The 22,912-nt window shown below is 47.6% G+C and overlaps 1 protein-coding gene across 2 annotated transcripts in view; it reads right to left on the bottom strand.

Annotated features, from left to right (window-relative positions):
* Positions 1-1,438: 1,438 nt before the first annotated feature.
* HCK (HCK proto-oncogene, Src family tyrosine kinase) overlaps positions 1,439-22,912 on the bottom strand; it is a 36,550-nt gene continuing 15,076 nt past the window's right edge. The window contains exons 3-13 of one of the 2 annotated variants that reach the window (XM_010960880.3): positions 22,208-22,250; positions 21,758-21,860; positions 20,829-20,927; positions 17,566-17,669; positions 14,450-14,599; positions 13,967-14,119; positions 12,257-12,436; positions 11,356-11,432; positions 7,032-7,182; positions 4,805-4,936; positions 1,439-2,120 (exon numbers count right to left, since the gene is read on the bottom strand). In XM_010960880.3, the coding sequence (XP_010959182.1) occupies positions 1,927-2,120; positions 4,805-4,936; positions 7,032-7,182; positions 11,356-11,432; positions 12,257-12,436; positions 13,967-14,119; positions 14,450-14,599; positions 17,566-17,669; positions 20,829-20,927; positions 21,758-21,860; positions 22,208-22,250 (1,386 nt within the window). In that variant the 3' untranslated portion in view covers positions 1,439-1,926. The remainder of the gene's footprint in view (positions 2,121-4,804; positions 4,937-7,031; positions 7,183-11,355; positions 11,433-12,256; positions 12,437-13,966; positions 14,120-14,449; positions 14,600-17,565; positions 17,670-20,828; positions 20,928-21,757; positions 21,861-22,207; positions 22,251-22,912) is intronic. The other variant, XM_010960882.3, reaches the window with a different exon arrangement.

Raw genomic sequence — 22,912 nt, 5'->3', positions numbered from 1 at the left:
TGTCACTCACCTTCTTTGGACCATGTTCTTTTCAGGGCAAAAAGCAGGAGAACAAGTCCAGCTCCATAAGCACATTTCAAGCCTCTGCTCACATCAATTGGCTAATATCCCACTGGCTAAAGCAAGCCCATGGCCAAGCTCAATAGCAACAGAGCAGAGAAATACATTTCTCCTATAGATTACTAAACAGTAATTCAGTGTACCACACATCATATGTGAAAATTCCTATCACAGGACCCTGGGCTCTGTGATACCCAAAGACAAATCCTAAACCAGAAAGCAAGAAAGAAATTCAATTATAAAGTAGGTAAACTGAAGCACTCCCACCTTTATTTTCCACTGTTCTCATACCCAGTGCCTCAGGTTACACTCTGTGCTACTCAGGGCTAAAGAATCAATTCAGCACAGATTCCATGGGCCCCTGGCAGGTGCTGTGAGATAGCTCCTTTAGGGGATACAATCAGATAGTAAGGTGTCATTTGCTTCCCATCCCGCTGTCCACTTCTCATCGCTCCCCTACAACCAAGCTAACTACTAAGGACTTCCAACTGAGACAACATGTAGGAAGACCCCATGGGCACCTTGTCTTTTCTGCCTCCTTCCCACATCTCCTCACCACTCTCCTTTGAGAGCTTCCCACACAGGGTACCAGATACCGCTCAGCAGCCACGTCTCCAGTCCCAAGGATTCCTGCAATGGGGGATACCATCTTAACAACTGTGATGGCTGCTTGGCCATGGGATATACAGGGGCTGCAGGCAACCCCCGGCCCTAGGGAAGATCCAGACCAACCAAATTGCATAGCAGTGTGGCCTGGCAGAAGAGTCAGTGTCCCATATTGTGAAAAATCATTCCTGTCATCCTGGCAGAACCAGCTCCTTGGAGACAAAAATCCTTCCAGTGCCCTAGGGCCAATGTGATAGGTGAATAATTCTTCACCCAACTCCATCCCCAAAATATGTCCACATCCTAATTCCTGGAACTTGTGAAGATGTTACCTTTGTGGCAAATGGGACTTTACAGATATGATTAAGGATCTTCAGATGGAAAAGTTAGTCTGGATTATCCAGGTGGGTCCAGTGTAATCACAGGGGTTCTGACAAATAACAGAGGGAGGCACGTGCCTTGGAGTCACAGGAGATGTGATGACAGAAGCAGAATTTGGAGTGATGAGCAGAAGGTAACCACAAGTGAAGGAATGTGGGCAGCTTCTAGAAGCTGGAAAAGGATGGAAAAGATTTCCCCCTAGAGCCTCCAGAAAGCCCTCAGCCCTGCCAACCCATCTCAGACTCTGACCTCTGGAACTGTAAGATGATAAATTTGTGGTAATGAATGTACCGCCAAGTTTGGGATAACTTATTACAGAAGCCGTAGGAAACTTAACACAGTCAGCAACTATTTGGGGGGTAGTTCAAAAAATTGGAGCACTGAAGCCCTGTGCAAGTCCTTTCTTCTTTTATTGTCAGCCAGCCAAAAGGCAAGGAGACACTCAGGAACCGGCAGGACAAGAAAAGCCAATTTTCAGTAAAATCTTTAGCATTCATATCTTTTCCTTAAATATTTATTCTGTTATTTTTAAAGTTTCCCATCCAAACCAGTTACAGCTGTAACTGGAATCCAGCTGTCCCAGGCAATAGAAATATCAACCAGGGGTGTCCTGAGGATGACAGGCTGTGGTACTCAGGGCTAAAGAATCAATTCAGCACAGATTCCATGGGCCCCTGGCACACTCTGGATGTATCGCTAGAGTCAGAAAGAGATTGTCCAGTCCAATCCACCTACTTGATAGATGAGGAACTGTGGCTGGAGTGAAGGTAGGTGTCTGGGAGTGGGAAGGGTGAGCGGGTACCAGGCAGGTGATGCTAGAGCCACTGCTCAGGCGTGGCCTCAGCACCTGGCCCTGCCTGTCCCTGCCTGTCACGGCTGCTATTGGTACTGGCTCTCGGTGGCCGTGTAGAAGTCATCCAGCACACTCTGGATGTATTCGAAGGTGGGCCGCTCCTCGGGGTGGTTCTTCCAGCAGCGAGTCATGATGTTGTAGAGCTCCTCAGGGCAATGCTCTGGTCGAGGCATCCGGTACCCGCGCTCCAGCGCCCGGATCACCTCGGGGTTTGACATTCCTGGGAAGGAGCCGTGGAATTAAAAAGGGAGGGATAGGTGTTGGGGTGGCAGGCACTGTTGCCTCCCCAACAGCCATCACTCCCCACCTTCCTATGGGAGCCCCTCCCACTGTGAAAGCCAGGCACCCCTTCCCCAGCTGCCCCTACAGCAAGGAAAGGGGTATGGTGCCCAGTTTCGGCCAGTGGGGCTGAGGGGAAGACTCCCAGGAGAAATTCAGGGAAGGTTTTTCTCCCTTAAGAGGAAAGAGGCTTTGGAGGACAGACACTTCCTCCTTCCTTTGGACTCAATGTGGTCCTTGGAGCTGCAGCAGCCATCTGATCACATGGGGAAGTCAATCACAGAAGAACTAACCCAGAATCCTGAGAGCTGTTGAGCAGCTAAACTGACCAGTCACCAGTGCTGGACTCCTGGAATAATAACTTACCTACTGTTTCCATCACTCTTAGTCTGTTAAACTGTCACTTGCAGCCTAATGCATCCTATAGGATACAGGGTTCCATAACCCATTGCCTGGTTTTTACTGCTGTACCCTCAAGACAAAACAGTCAGGTGGCCAAACTCAATGTCACCCTATGAGTGGGACCATTTCTTTGTTCAATTAGAGTTTATGTTAGCTATCCTCAATAACCATTTAAACATCTATGATTCCCAATTTTATATTACCAGTCTTGAACTCTAAACATATTTATATCTCCAAGTACTTCCTTGAACATCTTTACTTGGATGTCTCCAGGTCACCTCAAATTTAACATGTCAAAAACAGAACTCTTGATTTTCTATCCCCAGACCATCACCTACCCAGTTGCTCAATTAAAACCAGGAGACTCATCCTTGATTCTTCTCTTTCCCTCATCTTCTACATCAGCAAGTCACATCCTTTTTTATTTTAAAACAGAGCACCAACTCATCAACTTATGTCTGTTACCGCCATCACAACTGCCTGTGTCACTGCTGCAGCTTCCACCACCTCCCAAGTCCCTGATCCATTCTCCACACTGCATTCACTTAAATGCAGAAATCAGATGATGCCACTTCCTGGCCTAAAATCCACCAACAGCTTCTGTACACTTGGCCTAACACCCGTACTCTTCACCAAGACCATGGATCCTGGCTTATTGTTCTCATCATCTACCATCTGCCTCACTCCTTGTCTCCAGCTACCTGGCTTCCTTGCTATTCTTCAGACACACTCAGGCCCTAAGAGCTGGCGGTGCTGTTAACCTGGAATCCTTTCCCTAAATCTTCATTCAGCTGGCTTTCAGCTCAGATCTGCTCTGACAGGTGCTCCCGGTCCACAGGAGGCCCACGTCACTCCCCCTCCTATGCCCCTGCTTCATTTTCTTCTCAGCAGTGATCTCCACTAAGATGGTGCGTCTGTTTAGTGTGTGTTCCTCCAGACTAGAACATGAGCTCTGGTGAGAAGGAACCTTGTCTCTCCCTGTATCCTCAGTGCCTAACATACAGTAGGAATTTGGTAAGAACCAATGAGTGACCAAGTGTCTATATTTTTTATTTCTGATCTTCACGACCTCCTCTGCAAAATAGACATCATATATATATATATATATATATATATATATATACACACACACATTTTACAGATGAAGAAATGGGGTAGAAGGGAAGTGGATTTCTCAAACTGGAATGGTTGAAGGCGACAGGATTAAAACTCAGGACTATTCACTTAAAAAATCAGGGACTCTTTATAGCCACCTTGCCTCCACTCCCCAGTATTCTGGCTACAGATACCCTAGGAGACATCCCAACTGAAAAGGAACAAAGAACGTTATTTACTGAGTCCCAGGCCACCTACACATTAGGTATATCTTCATATACCCATGTGTTCTACTTAGTGTAGGGGGCTGAGAAGGCATGGGGATAAATCCATCCATTTGATAAATAGTTAGTAAGCATCCACCATATCCACAGAGGTAGGCAGCGCAGATACAGCAGTGAGGAATACAGACATGATTTCTGGCCTCACATAGGCCAAGAGTCTGATGGGGAAAATACCAAACAAATATATAGTTATCATGGTGATGAATGCTGTGAATGAAACAGTATAGGGTGTTATGAACAAGAAGCATAGGGACATATACAATACTTTAGATGACTGGGTGGTAGGGGGACAGCATGAGGTGAGTGGGAGAAATAGGCAGGGGGCTGGACCATGCAGGACCTGAAGGCCACAATTAGGAGTTTGGAATTTTGTCATATTGATGCTGGGAGACCATTAAAGAGTTAGCGGTGGAGAAGGGACAAGATTAGGTTCACAATTTTAGAAAAGTCTCTCTGGCCACAGGTGGAGAATGGCCCACAGGAGAGAGGAGAGACTGATCAGGAGGCTGGCACAGCGGCAAGGTGAGAGAGGATGTTGGCTTGGGTGCAGGTGGAGGCTGTGGAGTTAGAAGTGAGTGGACCTGGGGTATGTTTTGGAATCAGATGGCCAGAACTCTGTGACTTCTTGGATGTGGAAAGAGGTGAGAGAGAGGAAGGTCCAGGGAAGCTCCCAGATTTCAGGCTTGAGAAATTGGATAGACAACGGTGCCTTTAACTGAGATAGGGCAGGCGAGGGGAGGTTGGGGGTGAGGGTCAAGAACTCAGTCTGAATGGACCCGCTGACAAGAGAAGGGAACCAGGCTGGGCTCTGGTAGCAGCCCCAAGCTGATGCCCTGTCTCCTACCTGGATAAGGGATCCGGCCGTATGTGACAATCTCCATCAGCAGGATACCAAAGGACCAGACGTCTGACTTGATGGTGAAGGAGCCAAAGTTGATGGCTTCAGGAGCTGTCCACTTGATGGGGAACTTGGCCCCTGTGGTTTGGACAGAGCAGAGTGAGGGGAAGTCTGGGGAGTCGTCAGGGCTGGGTCTCTTCTAGGGTGAGGGTTCAGGACAGTGGCACAGCTGCCGACAACTGCCCCCTGCAGGACTGCGACTTCCCTCAAACTGGCCTCCGTGGAAGCAGGAACAACCATCCTAAGGACAGATGGCTAAAGTGGGGAGGAGTGGGCAGAGGTGGGGAATGCACTCTCTGGGGCCGCCTCATTCGGTAAGCTGATGTCCTGGTGAACTCCAGCTCCTGAAGAGTGAAGTCCCAGAGGTCCCAGGATCTCTGGATCAGTAGAACTTCAAGAGACTTTAAGTCCAGGTCACAGCTGATGCCTCGAACCCCTAACCACTGGGAATGGGGGAAGGGAAGAATTTGGCTCTTGGCCTCTGAGATTTCACCCAGTGACTGGGTGTCACCCCTCTAGTCCTTGCCTCCTTCCATCTGGTCTGGGTTAGGTTTAGTTAACCTTTGGTGAGTGATTTCTATCAAAATTCTATTGCAGGTGGTGAATGTGGTGTATAGGATACATGTTCTTTGGAGTTTGTTGAGATCTGCTTTATGACTGAGTGCACAGTCAAGTTTTAAAAATGTCTGTGTGGGTTTTCCCCATGTCTTCTTTCCTTGGGATTGAGTTCGTTTTCTTTATTCCTGCTTATCCTCTCCTGGTTTAGAAATTACACATTCTGTTATTCTTTCAGTGGTTGCCCTTAGTTTATATTTTTTGTGTCATAACAAACATGAAATAAAGTGTATGTCTTTCATAGACACCTTGATGCATTTTATATATGTATATCTCCTTGTAATCACCACTCAGATCAAGATATAGAACATTTTTGGGGGGAGGGTATAGCTCAAGTGGTAGAGTGCATGCTTAGCATACACAAGGTCCTGGTTCAACCCTCAGTACCTCCTCTAAAAAATAAATAAGTAAACCTAACTACCTCCTCCTGCAAAAAACAAAACAAAGATATAGAACATTTTCAGCATCTCAGAAGGCTCTCTCCTGCCCCCTCCCAGTCAATCAATACCCCTCCAACCCCACCCCTAATTCCAGGTAACCATTATTCTGGTCAGAATAGCACCATAAATGTTTTGTTTTCTCCTTTCATAGTTTTATTGAGATACACTCACAGACCACACAATTCACCCACTTAAAGTACAATTCAATGCAATTCGGTGTTTTCTGGTATATTCACAATGTTGTGGATTTTAAAATATTTTCAGCATATCTCTCCAAAACCATAGCAGTCACTACCCACTTTTTTCCAACTCCCCACTCCAGCCCTAGGCTGGGGTTAATCTACTTTTTGTCTCTACAATTTGCCTGTTCTGAGGGTTTCATATAAATGGAACCACAACATATGTAGTCTTTGTATCTGGCTTCTCTCACTTAACATGACGTTTCTGAAGTTTATCCATGTTTAGGGTATTAGTACTTCCTTCCTGTTTATGGCCAAATAATATTCCATTTTATACACACACACACACACACACACACACACACACATATATATGTATATATATATATCACATTTTTGTGTATCTGTTTAATCAGTTGGTGGATATTTGGATTGCTTCCACTTTGGGGCTGTTAAGAATAATGCTGCTGGGAATGCTCACGTACAAGTTTGCCTCTTTCTGAATTTTACATAAATGGAACTACCCAGCACTATTTTTTTGTCTGACTTATTTCTATGTTATGCCTGTGAGAGTCATCCATTTTTTGCACGTGGCAGTAGTTTGTAACTTCTTCTTCCTGCATAATGTTGTATTGTGTGAATATACCACAGTTTAAACATCCATTCTACTACTTATGGACATACAGATGCTCCTCAGTTTTTGCCTATTACACACAAAGTTTTTCTTACCTGTAACTTCAATGTGACTTGACTAACTCAATCTAAAGTTGATCAGAGTCACTGGGTGAGATTCTGCAGGCCAAGACCCTAAGGCTAGAAGGAGTCGTCACGCTTCATAACATACAGCTGATACCAGGACAGATCTTTACATTTTACCCATCACTTTCACAGACCTTAACTCTCAACACTCACAACCCACCCAAGTGGCAGCACCCTTACCTTCCCGAGCTAGGTACTCGTCCTCAATGACTCGCGCCAGGCCAAAGTCGGCGATCTTGCACACCAGGGCCGCTGAGACCAAGATGTTGGCGGCTCGGAGGTCTCGGTGAATGTAGTTCCTCCGCTCGATGAAGGCCATGCCTTCTGCAATCTCCACCCAGAACAGAGAAACCCTCAGATCTGGCCCAGCCCAAGGCAGGTCCCACCCCAAAACAGAAGAGGGGTGTCCAAGTGTGAGAAAGCTGAAAAATATGTATACTAGCTCCCCCTTTTTTGTGGGAGGGTCCCAGGTTCAGACTGGCATTTCTCTGTCTACCCAGCCAGGTTGTGGGGATCCTCAAGGCCTGGGTCAGTGTGGGGCTTCTCTCAAGTTCCAAGACTTCCAGAGAACACTTTGAGGAAAAGCATGATTTCTCCAGGACCTACACGCACACACACCAGGATACTATGAAGGGCTTTTATCCCCAGTCCCCTTTCTGGGGACAACCTAGGCTCACGTCATATTCTGCTCTATCTCTTACGCCTTTTTATCCCCAAGTCTGGGTAGGGAAAATTCATTTATTCATTTAACAATTAACTACTGAGTATCTTGTTGGTGCCAGACATGTTTCTTGAACAGGTGGGGAGCCAACCAAAGTCCCTGCAGGTGGTAATAAGTAGCATAAAGAAAGGATAAAGCAGGTAGCAGGACACGAAGTGTAGACAGCTGTTTTGTATTGGATGGTCAGGGAAGGCTGCTCTGAGTAGGTGAAATTTTAGCAAAGATCTGAGTGATGATAATAAATGTGTCAAATAAGAGTATCCTTGGCAGAGAGAATATCATATACAAGGGCCCGGAGGTAGGAATGAGCTTGAGTATTTGTGGAACAGGTGGCTGAGTAGAAGTTGCTGAGAGTTAAGAGGACATGGGACTGTATTCTGGGCACACAGGGAAGATAAAAGTCTGAGAGCAGGAGACTGACATGGTCTGAGGTATATTTTTAATGTCATCATGGCTGCTGAGTGAATATTAGACTGTGCGCAGGATTCTTATTCACAGTGGGGCCCCCAGAAGCCTGACGAAAAGATACGGGATTCTTCCTTAGAGATGTTTTTCACTTACAAGGGTTTGTGTATCAACCCTCATAAAGAGGTTTATTATTAACCCTCAGAAAGTCAGAAAATAGCATTTACAGTTCATAAACTGGCCTTTGATGTCCTTGAGCCAAGCATTATCACCATTTCTGTTGTACAGAGGAGGGACACCTTTCCCAGATCACACCACTCGGGAAATTCTGGCTCAAACCAGCCTGCAGATTTCCAGTCCCAGTCCCCCAGGCTGCCTCTAATTACCTAGAACGCCAGTGCTCTGGAGAACTGCGTCTAGGTGCAATCTGGTGAGATTATTTGGGGAGAAGGGGCATCTGGCCAGACCAAACAAGGCACCAGCCAGTTCAAAGTCTGAAGCAAGCGGATGGTGCACTTGTGGAAAGTGGCCAGCAGGGAGCACCCGTGGCCATGGGAACTGAGGTCTGAGGCTCCAGCCTTTCCAACAAAAATGTGAGACTTTCTGATTTTGTTTGAGGTAGCCCACTATGGGTAAGTGAGACAGAGTCTTGGCTTAGGGGTTGTGGAAAATTTATAAGGAGTCCTTAGACGAACAGTTGACATCAGATATTACTTTAATGTCAGACGTTGTAGCTTATACATTAATTATAAGTTGTACTTAATAAACTTAAATAGCATTTACTCTCTGCCTTGGGGGAGGTACAAGTATGATCAGCACTATTTCACAGGTGAGAAAACTGAATCCCAGAGAAGTAACTGACCGAAGTGGAGGGAAGACCGGAGATCCAACAGCCATCAACAGTGGCTATTAACATTCCCTGTTGAGGAAAGTGACACTCAGAGAGGTTAAGCAATTTGCTCAAAGCCACACAGGCAGAGCTGGGGTCAACAGCAAAATTTTTATGTGATTCCTAAGCTCATGTACATGTAGTGCTGCTTCTCAAGAGTTTGTCAACTGAATGAACAATGGATAGGTTTACTGATCTCAGAGTTGGTTTAAGAATTGGGGGTTGATGAGGTAGTGAGATTTCATGACCACCAAGTGGGCTGCCATGATGTCAGGCGTTGGAACTTGGGTTTGCTTCTGAGAGTATGGCGGACTCGCAGAATCGGCTGGAAGGACCTATAGGGATATTCCAGCTCAGGGCTCTTCAGACTGTATCCAACTGAAAACTAAAGGTCATCTTGGGGGTGGAGGGACAAAAGAAAGGCCACCCCCTCCAATCAGAGCAGCTCCTTTTGACTTATTTTAAAGTATTCAGCTGCTGTACAAGATTCATTTGACTAAAAGAGTTACGGCTAGAACAAAAGAAAAAATGCTTTCGAACTTGAAAACCACAGAGGTGGTCCAATTCCCTCATTTGGCAAATGGAGACACTGGGACCCTGAGTGGATCTGAGTGGAGCAGAGTGGATCTGAGGCCATCCTGCCAGCTGGTGGTGGGGCTGCGCAGCGTCCCACCCGCACCCACCCACCTCTCTAGGACTGGAGGCAAAGGCCAGGTCCCCAGGTTGGCTCCTTCCCGCCTCTGGACACTGAGCCTACCTCAGCTCCTGAATGCACAAGGGCCAGGAACCTCTTTCCCTCAGGTGGTTTCTGATTTCCTATTTGTGCAATTGGGAGAGTGGCCCTTACGCCAGGCTATGACTCTCCACCTGGCACGGTTTCTGCCAGTTTGATCGTTATCATTTAGCAACAGGCTAGACTATTGTTCCCCATCTCCCCACCCTGACCCCCTGGGGGCAGGGCCCATTGAAGGGAAAATGCCAGGCCTTGATTTCCATATGCTTCTGGCATCCCAGGGCTCTGAAAGATAAAGCCTTTTATGATACCCCGCCCCCCAGGATTTGCATACTCAAATGAGCTCTGCCTTGGTCATCTCCAGAAGGCCCAACATTAGGCCCAGGTGCCCATCTCTCTCAACACCTTCCAGGCTGCAAGTCATACCCCCTTCATTCTTTTTTTCACACCCTCTTCATTTTTGTCAGGCCCAGGCTCCAACGGCCCAGGCTCCAATGGCCCAGGCTGAGCTCTAGTTTTTCCCTTTGGGCTTTGGCACAGCCTGTTCCTTCTGTAGAATAACTTTCCCTGTCCTGCCTAACTTCTACTCAGCCTAGAGACTGCTTCCTCTGGGAAGGCTTCCCAGATTGCTCCTGTACTGGGCTTAAGTGCTCCAGCTGGGTACTCCCATAGCACCCATTTCTTCCCCTGTTTTCCCAGTTAGGAGAGAATGAGAGAGAATAGAAGTAAAAAGCACTCAGGCTGAGGATAAGAAGAGCTGCAGAGAGTAAAGATAAGGTGAGAAAGAAAATGGGGTTTTAAGAAGTGTTTCTGTGATTTATGGACATTACTAATTTTGTTGGGTACTGCATTCTTTGGACACTGAGCCAAGACCACTTGGATCATGGCTCCCTAAGAGATTCAGTTGTCAGATAACTGTAAACCCTGCTGGGGACAGCAATACTTTCCAGTGAACCCTTTGTTCACTGCTGTATTCCCAAGAAAGAACACGGTAATTTAGGCAAGCTCCTTCACCTCCCTGGGCCTCAGTTTTGTCATCTCTACTTCACTTCCTCTCTATGCCTCAATTTCCTGTTCTGTAAAATGGAATGACAGTTACCTACCTATGGCTGGACTGTCATCAGTGGTTCCCAGTGAACCATGCCTCCTGGGGACTCATACCTTTGTGCAGTCCTTCCCACACTGATTCTGGGCTGGGCCATGTGACTTGCTTTGGCCAAGGGGACATTAGCAAGAGTGATGAAAGCAGAGGCTTCACAGGCACTTGCTCATATGGCCTTCGAAGAAGCCCTCGTTGCCATGATGTAAAGGAGCTCTGTTTGGACTATTGAGTGATGTAGGACTGTTGGAGAGAGACTCGGAAGATGAGCCACCATCTTGGACATTCTAGCTCCAGGCAAGTCTCTACAGAATGCATCCACAAGACTGACCTCAGTTTTACCCCGTGGAGCAGAAAAACCAGGCAATCGCAGTCAACCCACAGAATCATGAGAAATAACAAACTGTTGTTCCAAGCTACTGAGCTTTGGAGTGGTTGGTTACAAAGGAATGGATCAGAAAAATCTCACCATAGAAGGCTGAAGGGAGGACTGCATGAGTTTGCACATATAAGGCACATATAAAAAGGACACTTTGATCCTGAGCACCCAAGTTAGCAGTTACTGTTATTATTATTACAGTATGTGATTAATAAATGTTTGTTGAATAAATAATTGAATTCCTGCTCCCTCTCCCAACTCCTCCGCTAGACTCTCACCTGGGCTGAGAAGTCGATGAGTTTTGGTAGTGGCAGCTTGCTGCCTTCTTCACTTTTCAGGAAGTCCAGCAGGCTGCCTGTGGTGGGGGGAGGGGAGAAGCAACATTTACTACTCTTTCGACTTTAGGGTGTGGGTAAAATCATTCAGAGTAATGGAGTTAAACAGAAATCTTTAGTTACTGCTCTGAGTGTCTGAGAAACAGAATTTGAGGGTTTTGAAAATGACTTTGTGATTGCTAAACTGGTTCTCTGACTGAGACAGCTTTCTGAGCCGGGATGACTGGAGCTGTGGTTTTTATAAGGCTGGCATAATTGTGTGTTTGGAAAATGATAAAAAGCTTTGAGATTTCAAATCACTCTAAATGGAGGTCATGTGAGATGTTTCTGTATTTCGAAAAATGGGCAGGCATTCAAAGTGATTGAGAAATGATGGCCTAAAAAATATCCCTGAGAAATCCTGGATCATCTGCAGGCACGGTGGGGGGGCAGCCTGGAATGGATGCGTTGCCAGCTCCTAAGCGATGATTTGCAGACTCTCTTTTCTGGAACATTGGTCCACCAAGGGAAGGTGGCCAAAGGTGATGCTTGAAGGAGTCGCCCTGAGTCCCCAGAGGTCACAGTGAACTCACAGAAACCTCTTCTATCATCTAGAAGGATTCTGGCCCCACCCTCTCTCCTGGAGCCTATGTGCCCCCTTCCTCTCACATGGTTTCACCCCCTTCAGGGGGAGGGCTGGGGGGCTGGATATGAAGATGCTCAATGAACACTTCAGAAGTGTCAGAAGAGCTCCCAGCCCGACTGTGGGCATCTTGAGGACAAGAACCATGTCAGAGCCACCTTTGGGTTTGCAATTGACCAGTATGAGCCACAGCCTGCATCCCCAGCTCCTGGCACGCAGCACCTTTGGCCATGAACTCGGTGATGATGTAGATGGGCTCCTCCGTGACCACTGCGTGCAGCTTCACCAGCTTGTCATGTTGCAGAGTTTTCATCAGGTTGGCTTCTGCCAGGAAGGCCTCCACGGACGTGCTCCCCGGCTTCATCGTCTTCACAGCCACCTTGGTGTGCTTGTTGTAGGTGGCTGGAGTGGGACAGGAAGCAGGAAAGGGGATCAGGACGCACTGCTCTTTCCCTGCAGTCCCAGAAGCTCTAGCTGCAGACCTGCCTCCTTCAGGAAGCCTTTCCTGCCCATCTCAGCCCTTAGAGGGGGAAGGGGAGACACAAGTCTCATCCTGAGACAGAAATGGGGTTGAAGGCTTCCTAGCCCTTGGGTAAGTCACTTAACTTCTCTGAGCTGCGGTTGCCTAATCTGCAAAGTGGGAAATAATCAGCATTGCCTTTAAAGGGCTCTTACAAGGATTAAAGAATAACCTTAAGACATCACTCAGATTACATCACTCACACACACCTACCTTTGTTTTGTCATACACTCATACATACACACTGTCTTTGCTTAAAATGCTTTCATCTTAACACTACTTTCAAAATAAATACCAGTCTCATCATGGTTCACAAGGCCCTGCATGATCTGGCCATGCCCACATTGCCAGCCTTATCATCCACCAAACTACCCCCTGCCTGTTGTGCACCAATCAGCCTGCATGTCATCCAGTCCCTCAAGCACCCAACCCGCCCTCCCACCACAGGGACTTTGTACATGTTGCTCCCTCACCTCACCCCACCCCTCCCCTGCTTCATCTTGTTGATCTTGTCAGTCTCTCTGTTGCTTGTGTTTCCATTTTTGCTTTGGCTGCCAGGAAGCTCTAATCCAGATCTGAGGCCTTCCTGTAGTAAGAATCTAAGGCTTTATATACTATTTTTTAAGTTTTCCAACCTCATCAGTCAGCTCTGCCTTACCTTCCTCTCCAGACTTTCTCTGCCACATTCTCTTATGCAGTGCCTGGCATGTAGCCAGCTCTCAATAAATGTAGTTGAAATACGTGGTTTTAAACTTATTTTTTTTTACAGCCGAATTGTTTGTATCTCTGAAAGTTGTCTTCACTCTCATTTGGAACGTGGTGGAGTAGAGACACAATGGGGAGCACCAGGCACTGCACCAGGCACTGCGCCAGGCATTGTGTCTACCCCACAATTCTGCAAAGCAGGCATTTCTGTTCTCAGGTTATTAGAGGCCAGACAGTATGGGTGGAATAGGCCTGTTTGGTGACTCCCAGTGTCCTAGCATGGTGCTGGGCACACGGCGAGTGCTCAGAACAGCTTGTTCATCAGCTGTCAATGCTGAACTCACCTGGAAATCTGCAAGCTGTCCTTCCCCATACTTAATTTCACCATCCTAAGAGGCCTCTAGTTACCTTAATCCCACGCTGGTAGACTGTCCCAGTGCCATGTGAGGGAGCAGATTCCTCATCTAGGACTCTGCTTCCCAAGAGAAAGTTTCCAATCCCAACAGGCCTGGCCTCAAAGGCAAATTAGGGTTTGCATGACAGGACAATTTGGTTTGCTATCAGAGGAATTGCCCCTTTATGGTTATTATTCAAATCTCCCCTCTGCCCTGGGTGGGGGGTATTCTCACTCTGCCTCGGGCTATTCCTGGAAGCAAGGACCTCCCTCTCCCCTCTCGCCCCTCCCCTCTCTGGCCCCGGGTCCTTACCCAGCCAGACTTCCCCAAACTGTCCAGCTCCAAGTTTCTTTTCCAACTTAAGGGATTCCCGGGGAATCTCCCAGGCATCTTTCTCCCAAGGCTTCTGGGGTTTGGAGGACACGCAGGGCACGGTCAGCTTCTGGCAGAGTCCGTCACTCCCCTCTGGAACAGAGCCCCTGATCAGTCGAGGGCAGCCAGCTCCAAGTCAGCCATAGGCTCCCCCTTGGAGGCCTCCCTTCCTGGCCCACTGCATCTGGCCAGTGTTCCAGAGTTGCCACCACCAAGGACATTCCCAAGAAAGCAGAGCACATGAGATGCCCTCTCTGCCCTCCTACTCAACAGGCCTAAGACTTCAGGAGAATCCAAAGCAAGCATTTGTCCGGGGAGGGTCAGGAAAATCTCAGCAGGCCTTGGAAGTGGCAGTACCCCCTTGACTAGGATTCCCGGGAGACAGGCCCACCCAGCTTGGATGCAGCCCCAGGCAGGACTCACTCTTGTAGTGGGCCACCAGTTCATGCAGGTTGCTGAAGGTGCTCCGTGGGGAGATGTAGAAGCCCCCGCTGTCCAGGGTCCGGATCTTGTAATGTTTCACTGTGTCCCCATGCTGGGGGTCATAATCTCGCACAGACAAAGAGTAGCTCCCTGCATTAGTCCGAAAGAAACCCCTCAGGGGTGGAATCTCAGAGGCTTGCCACCTCGTATCAGCACCCTGACACCCGGTAAACCCACTGCTGGCACCATCCTGGCACCTGCGCAGTGGAGTATAGGGTAGGAGTGGGCTGTGGAGTCAGGCTGCCTGGGTTCTCGTCAGTCTCCTCCATGCCCAGCTGTGAGACCCTCTCTGTGTCTCAGTGTCCTCATCTGTAAATGGGATTGGTCACCATACTTCACCACCTCATCACATGGCCTGATGGTTAAAAGAAGTAATGCTTGTAAATTACTTGGGATGGAAACACTCAGTAAATGTTGGCTGTCATCATCTTCCTTAATATTTCTTTCTTTCTTTCTTTCTTTCTTTCTTTCTTTCTTTCTTTCTTTCTTTCTTTCTTTCTTTCTTTCTTTCTTTCTTTCTTTCTTTCTTTCTTTCTCTTTCTCTCTTTCTCTCTCTTTCTCTTTTTCTTTCTTCCTTCCTTCCTTCCTATCTATCTATCTCAGAATCCAAGATACCATATCAGTTTGCTAAAAAGTTATGCTACTCTGAAACAAATAAGCAAAAAGATCAAACAAACAAACAAAAATCCAGTTCAATTATTAAAATATAAACACTTAAATGTAAATGTAAACATTAAATGTTGTGGTTGGCTGGCAGGGAGGGTATAGCTCAGCGGTAGAAAGCATGCTTAGCATGCATGAAGTCCTGGGATCAATCCCTAGTACTGCCCCCTAAAAAATAAATAAATAAATAGACTTAATTACCTTTCCCCCTGCAAAAAAATTTTTAAAAAGAAAACTATTTATCTATCCATTGATAGATCAATAGGTAGAAAGAGACTTACTTAAAAAAAAAATGCTGTGGTCTGCTGAAAGCCCCCAAGATGTCCAGGTCCTAATTCCTGAAACCTATGCATGTATTGCCTTCTATGAAAGGGATTTTGCAGACGTGATTCAATTAAGGATCTGGAGATGGGGAGATTATGCTGGATTATCCAGGTAGGCCCAATGTAATCACAAGCATCCTTATAAAAGGAAGGAAGAAGGTGAAAGTAGGATGTATGAAGATGGAGAGTCGACGTTAAAGAGATGTGAGAAAGGGGCCAGGAGCCAAGGAATGCTGGTGGCCTTGAAAAGTTGAAAAAGGCAAAGAAACAGATTTTTTTCTGAAGCCTTCTGAAGGAACCAGCCCTGCTGACACCTTCACTTCAGACTGATTTAGACTTTTGACCCCCAGAACTGTAAGATAATACATTTATCTGATTTTAAGCCATTGAGCTTGTGGTGATTTTTTTTTTTTTTTTTTACAACAGCAATAGGAACCTAGTACACGTGGCATCACATAGACCAGAAACACACACATCTTTCAGTCCATGGCCATGGTTCTACCATTTGTGGGTTGTATGTCCCTGGGCAAGTTATTAGTCTCTCTGTGTCTCAGTTTTCTCTACCACAACAGCACTATGTCATAGGATTTGGGAGAGACTTAAATTGTTGCAAGAGTAACAATTGACCACACATGCCATCCACTGTCTAAGAACCTTGTTGGAATAAACAATGAATGAATAGATATAACATATATTATAATGAATTGTAGTTATACACGTTATAATAAATTATATTATTCATTATAATGAATGAATAACCCCACAAGGTAGAAGTTTTATATCATCATGATCTTATAGACGAGGAGACTGAGGTCCAGGGAGGTGAAGTAACTCACCCCCAGTCACATAGCTTGTAATTAGCAGAGCCGGGATTCAAACCCAGCAGCTGGCTCTGGGATCCCACTGAACCACCCTGCTCAGTCAAGGTGAGGCTGGCTTAGGCTGATGCTGAGTGGGGTGGGGCAGAATCCAAGAAGCAGCGGGATTCAGGGCACTCCTGCTGCAAGTTTTATTAAATCAGTGAACCCCTATGGGGGGGTGTTGAGGACCTATTCCCCAACCTCTGAGGCCTGTGAAACTGGCCCAGGTTCACCTTCCTGCCCCCCAGGTCTGCCACTGTTTCTTTGGTTTCTCTGCCCCTGTGTGCAGGATGGCCCAGCGGGAGAAGAGAAACCAAGGGCTGCCTCTGGCTTTACCTTTTTGTCCTGTTTCTTTCCCGCTGGGGACTGGAAGGGGGCTTGCTGGCAGGGAGGAAATAAAGCCTAAACATTCACTGACCAGAAACACTGACCGGGAGTGCCATCCTCCAGCCACATCCAGGCTTCCCCAATTCAGACACCGAGGGGGCAAGTAGAAGGCCACACAGGTGCCTTCAATCGATGTCCCCCAGCTGTTTGCCCAGGGTACTGTGAGGTCACACTTTATACAATTCAACCAAGAAGTCTTGAGTCTCAACACAGTAGTGAAGGTGCACTCCGTGTGTGAAATCTGAAATCACTACCTACATTCATTCCTTGGGAAAACTGGAGTTTGAGTTATGTGATGTTTTCGGGCACTTCTGTTGACTCCTGTGGGGTGGTGACCGGGCACAAAGCTACCCTCACAGCATAGGAATTTTGGGAAGCAGGTCACCAACATCAAAACTTCTAAATACCTTGAAGGATCCATTTTAAGCAGGGTGCCAGAGGAGGCTGGCTTGGAGCTCCTCCTGTGGCCTGAGCTCACCTCATTTCCTTACGGAGGGAGGGAGGACTCAGGCTTGGGACAAGATATATTTTGATGTGTATTTAAAGGAATACAAGCTCGTGAAAATCAAGTTCACCAGGATGTTGTTTTTCGGGGCAGTAACCACTGCCTCCTCCTTCCACATAAACCTAAGCCAAGAGCTACTGGGGACTGAGAAGGTCCAAAACAGGCTTGCGCAAAGGTCAGGAGGAAGCCTGGCAGCCAGATGTGTTTGAGGATCGTCCAGCCCCTCCATCCCCCAGGGGATTCCTCAAGGGAGGGGTGGTGGCCAGTCATGCCTGGGGGACCCCTTCAGGGGGACAGGGCGTGGAGGGCTGGCGTCACCTTTGGTGGTCTCGCTGTCCCGGATCATGAAGGAGCCCAGCACGTTGCCGGGGGCCAGGAGCTGACGCTCGGCATCCTTCCGGCCGATGCCCTTGAAGAACCACCTGGAGGGAAGGGGCAGGGCAGCGTGTGAACCGCGGGCCAGTCTGGTCCTGCTCTCACTGCTCTCGCCTGGCATCGTGAGGGCCCAGCTTCCTGCGGCATCGATTTTACTCAGTCTTTTGGGGAAAACAACCATTCTTTTGACACTAAAACAGGCATTTTACCACAGCTGAATACAATTTGCTGAGGCTGAAACTTATGCAACTTGGAGAGCTTTCTTGAAGGAAATAATAACAGATACAAAATGCTCACAGGTCACTCTAGCACTACCTAACGTGAAGGATAAGGTGATGACCGAAAGACCGGGTGGAAAGACACAGCAGTTGTGACCAACTGTGGTTAAAAGTCTTACTTTTGCAAATTTCATATAGATCATATAACCATCCTCTCAGGGTTTCTGAGGCCCATATGAGCAAGGCCAAAGCTTCATTACCTTCACAGATAATCCTTGTCTGTGGATACAGAGTTGAATATAAAGTTGGCATGAATTTCTAAGCTAAATTGTGAGATTACAAATCACTTTATACTTGGGACAATATCCTTGGACCTTTTGTTCATCCTCCCTGAATATTTGGGATCTTAGGTGGAAAAGTTCAAGCAGCAGCAACCAAGTTCCTTCCCTGAGGAGTGGTTCACATGCTGTGATCGAAAAAAACCCAAATCAGAGGTCAGCTGGCCTTGACCCTGCTGTGAACCTGCTGTGCGACTCTGAGCACATTGCTTTCTCTCTCTGGACTTCTGTTTCCTCTGCTATCAACTGGGAAAAAAGACAACTAGCATTTATCAGGTACTTCCTATCCACCCAACAACCCCATGGAATTGGTGGCTTTATTAGCCCCATTTTATAGATGAGGAAACTGAGGAACAGAGAGAGCAAGTAACTTGCCTGGCATCACACAACTAGGAAGTGACAGATGCAGGATACAAGTCTAACTCTAGAGCCCAAGATCTTAATCACCATACTACACTGGCCACCTGCCTTCTTTGCTTTCATTTTGTAAAGTGATTCATGCCCTGGTAAAATATTCAAGCAATCTTAAAGGGTACACTGTAAGCTGTCTCCCTGGCAATTCTACCCCTCGGAAATTATCCCACCAATCTGGCACAGGAAGAAATGACATACACACAAGGAGATTTATTTCAGCACGAGACTGGAGGAAGCTTAAGTGACTACTGACAGAGATGGTGGGGCATCTCCGGGACAGACACTGCAGCTGGGAAAAGGAAAGAGGTCACTGTAGGTGCTGCATGGAAGATCTGAACAAAAGATGCAGAACAGTGTATGTCATACCCACCACTGTGTAAAATAATGGGAGATACACATTTTTTCTTAATCAAGTGCAAAGCATATGAGAGGACTTATAAGAGACTAGTTGTGCCTGGGGAGAGGAAGTAGCTGGCTAGGGACAGGGTAGGAGAAAGACTTTTCACTCTTTATTCTATGTCCATCCTTCCACACCATTTACATTTTGAAACATTTGAAAATATTGCCTATTTCAAGGCAGAGGAGGAAGGAAGATTCCATCCCACTCTGATTCCCTGGGCCCCAGCTGCCCTCCCCAGAGGCAGCCACTGTTAATGGTTTCTTGATGCAGACACGAGAAGCTGGGAGTGCAAGACTTATACGGGTATTTAGATCTGTGGTTCTCAAGGTGGGTCCCTGGACCAGCTGCATTAGCCTCACCTGAGACCTTGTTAGCGATGCAAATTAGGAGCCAGGCAATTGGGGAGTAGGGCCCAGAAACCAGCATTTTAACTGCACTCTAAGTGATGGTGATCACTCAAGTTTGAGAATCAGCCATGTAAGTTATCACCTAAATGATAACGCACCACACATGTTATCTGCACCTTGCCTTTTCCACCTAGCAGTTATGCTGCCTTTAAGGAGTAATACCAGCCATGCCTCTTCCAAGGCTGCTGTGAGGTGTGGTGAAGGGATTCTGTAAATGGTCACAGCCCTCAGTTGGGGAGCAGAGCATGGATGCCCCAGGAGAAAACCTGGAGGCAGAGGGAAGCAGCCAAGACCCCCTGCAGCATGTAGGGGGCCTGCTGGGGGAGATCCAGGACAGAATGGTCAGTGGTGGGAGCGGGGACCACAGACCACAGAGGGGAGGTTTCCAAGGGCAAAGTGGTTTCATGTGCACTAAGAAGAGGGTGACTTTAAGATGCAAAAAGCCCAAACATTTTAATTTTTAACAGGCAAGCATCCCAAACTCTTAATACCATCTAGCCAGAGGGAGGAGGCAGAGGAGATAAAATCATGGGGATTGTCAGTTTTCAACTATTTGACTGGATGATTCTAAATTGGATCTGTTGCTGTATTTACTGGATCTATTGCTGGTATGGCCATCTTTTTACTTGTCAGTCTCACCCCCCACACTGTGAACATCTCCAGGGAGGAACTCTGCCTGAGTCATCTAGTATCCCTGGAATAGGACTAGGGGTATAGTAGGTGCTCCAGTGTCTGTGGGATGACTGGGTGGAGGGGTGAATGAATGAAATATAACTATGTTTTCAGAGTCAAGTTAGACACAAAGAACCTGCAGCCAAGAACAGCGGGTGATGGGGATCTCCTTGAGGGTGAGGAGTGTCTCATTGGTTCTGCAGCCGCCGCCTGGCACGGAGCCTGGTGAGGCACAGGCATGTTTGCTGAATGAGTCACATGAGGGATGACTGGCCAGGTGTGGGCTGGCTTGCCTCTCAGAGGACCCTGAAAGGCAACCATAGACTTGGCACAACTGTATACTTCATCCAACAAATATTCATAGAGCACCTACTGCAGGCCAGCCTGTGCTGAGAATGCAGCAGTGGACAGACAAGGTCCCTGACCTCATGCTCTTCCATTCTAACAGGGGAGGCAGACAGTGAATCTGTGAACAACCAAAGAAACAAGATCATTGTTGCCAATGAGAAGGATTCAGAAAGGAGTAGAACAGGTTTCCATGAGAAAGCGAGAGAGAGTCACAGAGGGGAAGTGTTTCAGACAGGGTGGCCAGGGAAGGCCTCACTGAGACCCGAAGGATGAAAAGAAGCCAGCCTGGCAAAGAACCCTTGGAAGGGTATGCCTGGCAGGGGAGACAGTGAGTGCAAAGGCCCTGGGGCAGGAACAAGCCTGGCTCTGCTCATGCTTCCTCTGGAGGGCAGGGAAATAGAATACTTACTCCTCTGTCTCCAGTGAGTTGACGCGGGCAACATAGTTGCTTGGAATGTAGCCCTCTTTCCGGGTGGCCAGGGATCGAGCTCTCCACCACTCCCCAGACCTGAGGGACAGGAGGCAGCAATGGGGTCAGGGGCCAGGAGGACCATCCCAGTCCTCTTGGGCTGCCCAGCTTTGGCCTAGAATATTCCCAACCCCAGGTAGCTGGTAGGGTGAAGGGCAGGGCCACCACTGTCCCAGCCCCCAGTCTGCACCCCTGATTAATGTAAGTGTCTTTACAATAGTCCCCACCATGCATCTAAGGGTCCATCCAGGCCTGGAATCGAGCCCTATCCCTGCTTTCACAGCTCACAGCCCTAGTCTTTGGGTCAATCTTTTTCCCTGGGCTTGTGGCCTTGGCCTTACCAGCCATACTTAAGATGGGGCCCTGTGCCTATGGCAGACTCACAGTGGTTCAGCCTGGGCCAAGAGCCAGAGCTACTGGGCTCAGGAGTCTGACCAAACATAACTGCTCCCATCCTTGGGCCCCAGCACATACTGGACACTACGCCCATTGATGATGAAGATTGTAGGAGACTGGAGGTAGCTAACTCAGAGATCCAAGGATTTCTGAATGCAAAGTCACCTCAACAGGGTCTGGTCCCTAGGTAAGCCTGCAGCCTAATCACAGGAGTCCAAAGAAGGCTTCCCTGGGAAAGCACTTTCAGCGGTCCCTCCTTGCCTGGATGTGCACTCGGAGCAAGCACACAGCCCCTTTATTGTGACTTTAACCCAGGTTAGTAGCAAACCCTTCTTCCTTTATTATGACGGGTTCGCATCAGTCATTTACTCTAGTATAAGATAGTCTATCAGGTTCTTTATTCAAGAACTAAAGAGAGTATAATTGAGTATTGGAGATAGGTACATCTTAGGGGGAGTGGGCTGGGGACTCACTCCTCCAGGATCATCATCTGGTCCCCCTTCTGGAAACTGAGGTCTTCATGGTGAATGGCCTCGTAGTCATATAGTGCAACCACAATGATGTCCTCAGAACCTGCTGGGAAGAGAGACACATGGGATGGTGAGGTTTTATCTGAGCACACCCACGGCCCTGGGTGTTTCCCACCCCAATCCCTGGCACCCGGTCCTGGACCCCTTGATGTGTCTGTCTCATTTGCCATGCAGGGTGTGATTCTTGAGTTTAAAGCTAACAGAGTTTTGTGCATGTTATGAAACAGTGTTCTGGAAACACAAGAGCTGGTACAAAGTACTGTGGGGCAATTTAGGGGATTTTCAAGGGTGGTTTTGACAGTTTGGGATTTTTGCCTCCTGCTCTGACTGAGTTCCTCACCCCATCCTCTAGATCACACAAGACCCCACTGCACCTGCTTGCCAGATACTTACCCTCCATGGGCCCTGGTAGGTTGCCATTGCTGCTGTCATGCCACTGTGGGGAAGAAACAGGAGAAGGGGGTGAATCGAATAGTGTGTGTGGAGTCATGGAAGGTCTGTGTCAAAAATGATATCCAAAGCAACTCCTCCCAGGCCTGTGTGTCATGGGAAGTGGCCCAGAGAGGGATAGAGACATGCCCAAGGTCACACAGTGCATTCAGGACATCACCAGCACAAGTTTCCAGGTCTCTTGGGTTGTGGGCTCTGCCCTCAGCCTTGGGCATCCTGGGGGACACTGGGTTGTCCTTTCTCCTTGACATACAGTGAGGAGGTTGGTCCAGATCAGTGTTTTCTGAGCTATGTTTGAAGAAACCCTAGGCCCACCAACATGGCCCATGAATAAAGGCTCTGCTGTGTATGTGAAACAACCTATGTGTCCAGCCAAAGGGGAAATGGCGCTTATGCTGTGATGCTCTAAGGAGCCCCTATAAGAGGGAGGCCAAGCTTCATTCCTGACACAACTAGACCTCAAAAATTCATTGTTGAGTGAACAAAGCTAGTTCTTCAGAATGGTAAATATGACACATTCATATAAAACGTGTATTCACACATCCTAAACACTTTCTGTGGAAACATACTATATGAGTGTAAATTCATGGAAAAAGTTTGCAAGGGTCCACACCAAACTGACAACAGCTGATATCTCTGGAGAGGGGT

Source organism: Camelus bactrianus, chromosome 19, assembly GCF_048773025.1.
Source record: "Camelus bactrianus isolate YW-2024 breed Bactrian camel chromosome 19, ASM4877302v1, whole genome shotgun sequence".
Taxonomy (NCBI): Eukaryota; Metazoa; Chordata; class Mammalia; order Artiodactyla; family Camelidae; genus Camelus; species Camelus bactrianus.
The sequence above is the reverse complement of the archived record's forward strand: the minus strand, read 5'-3'. Positions and strand labels throughout refer to the sequence as shown.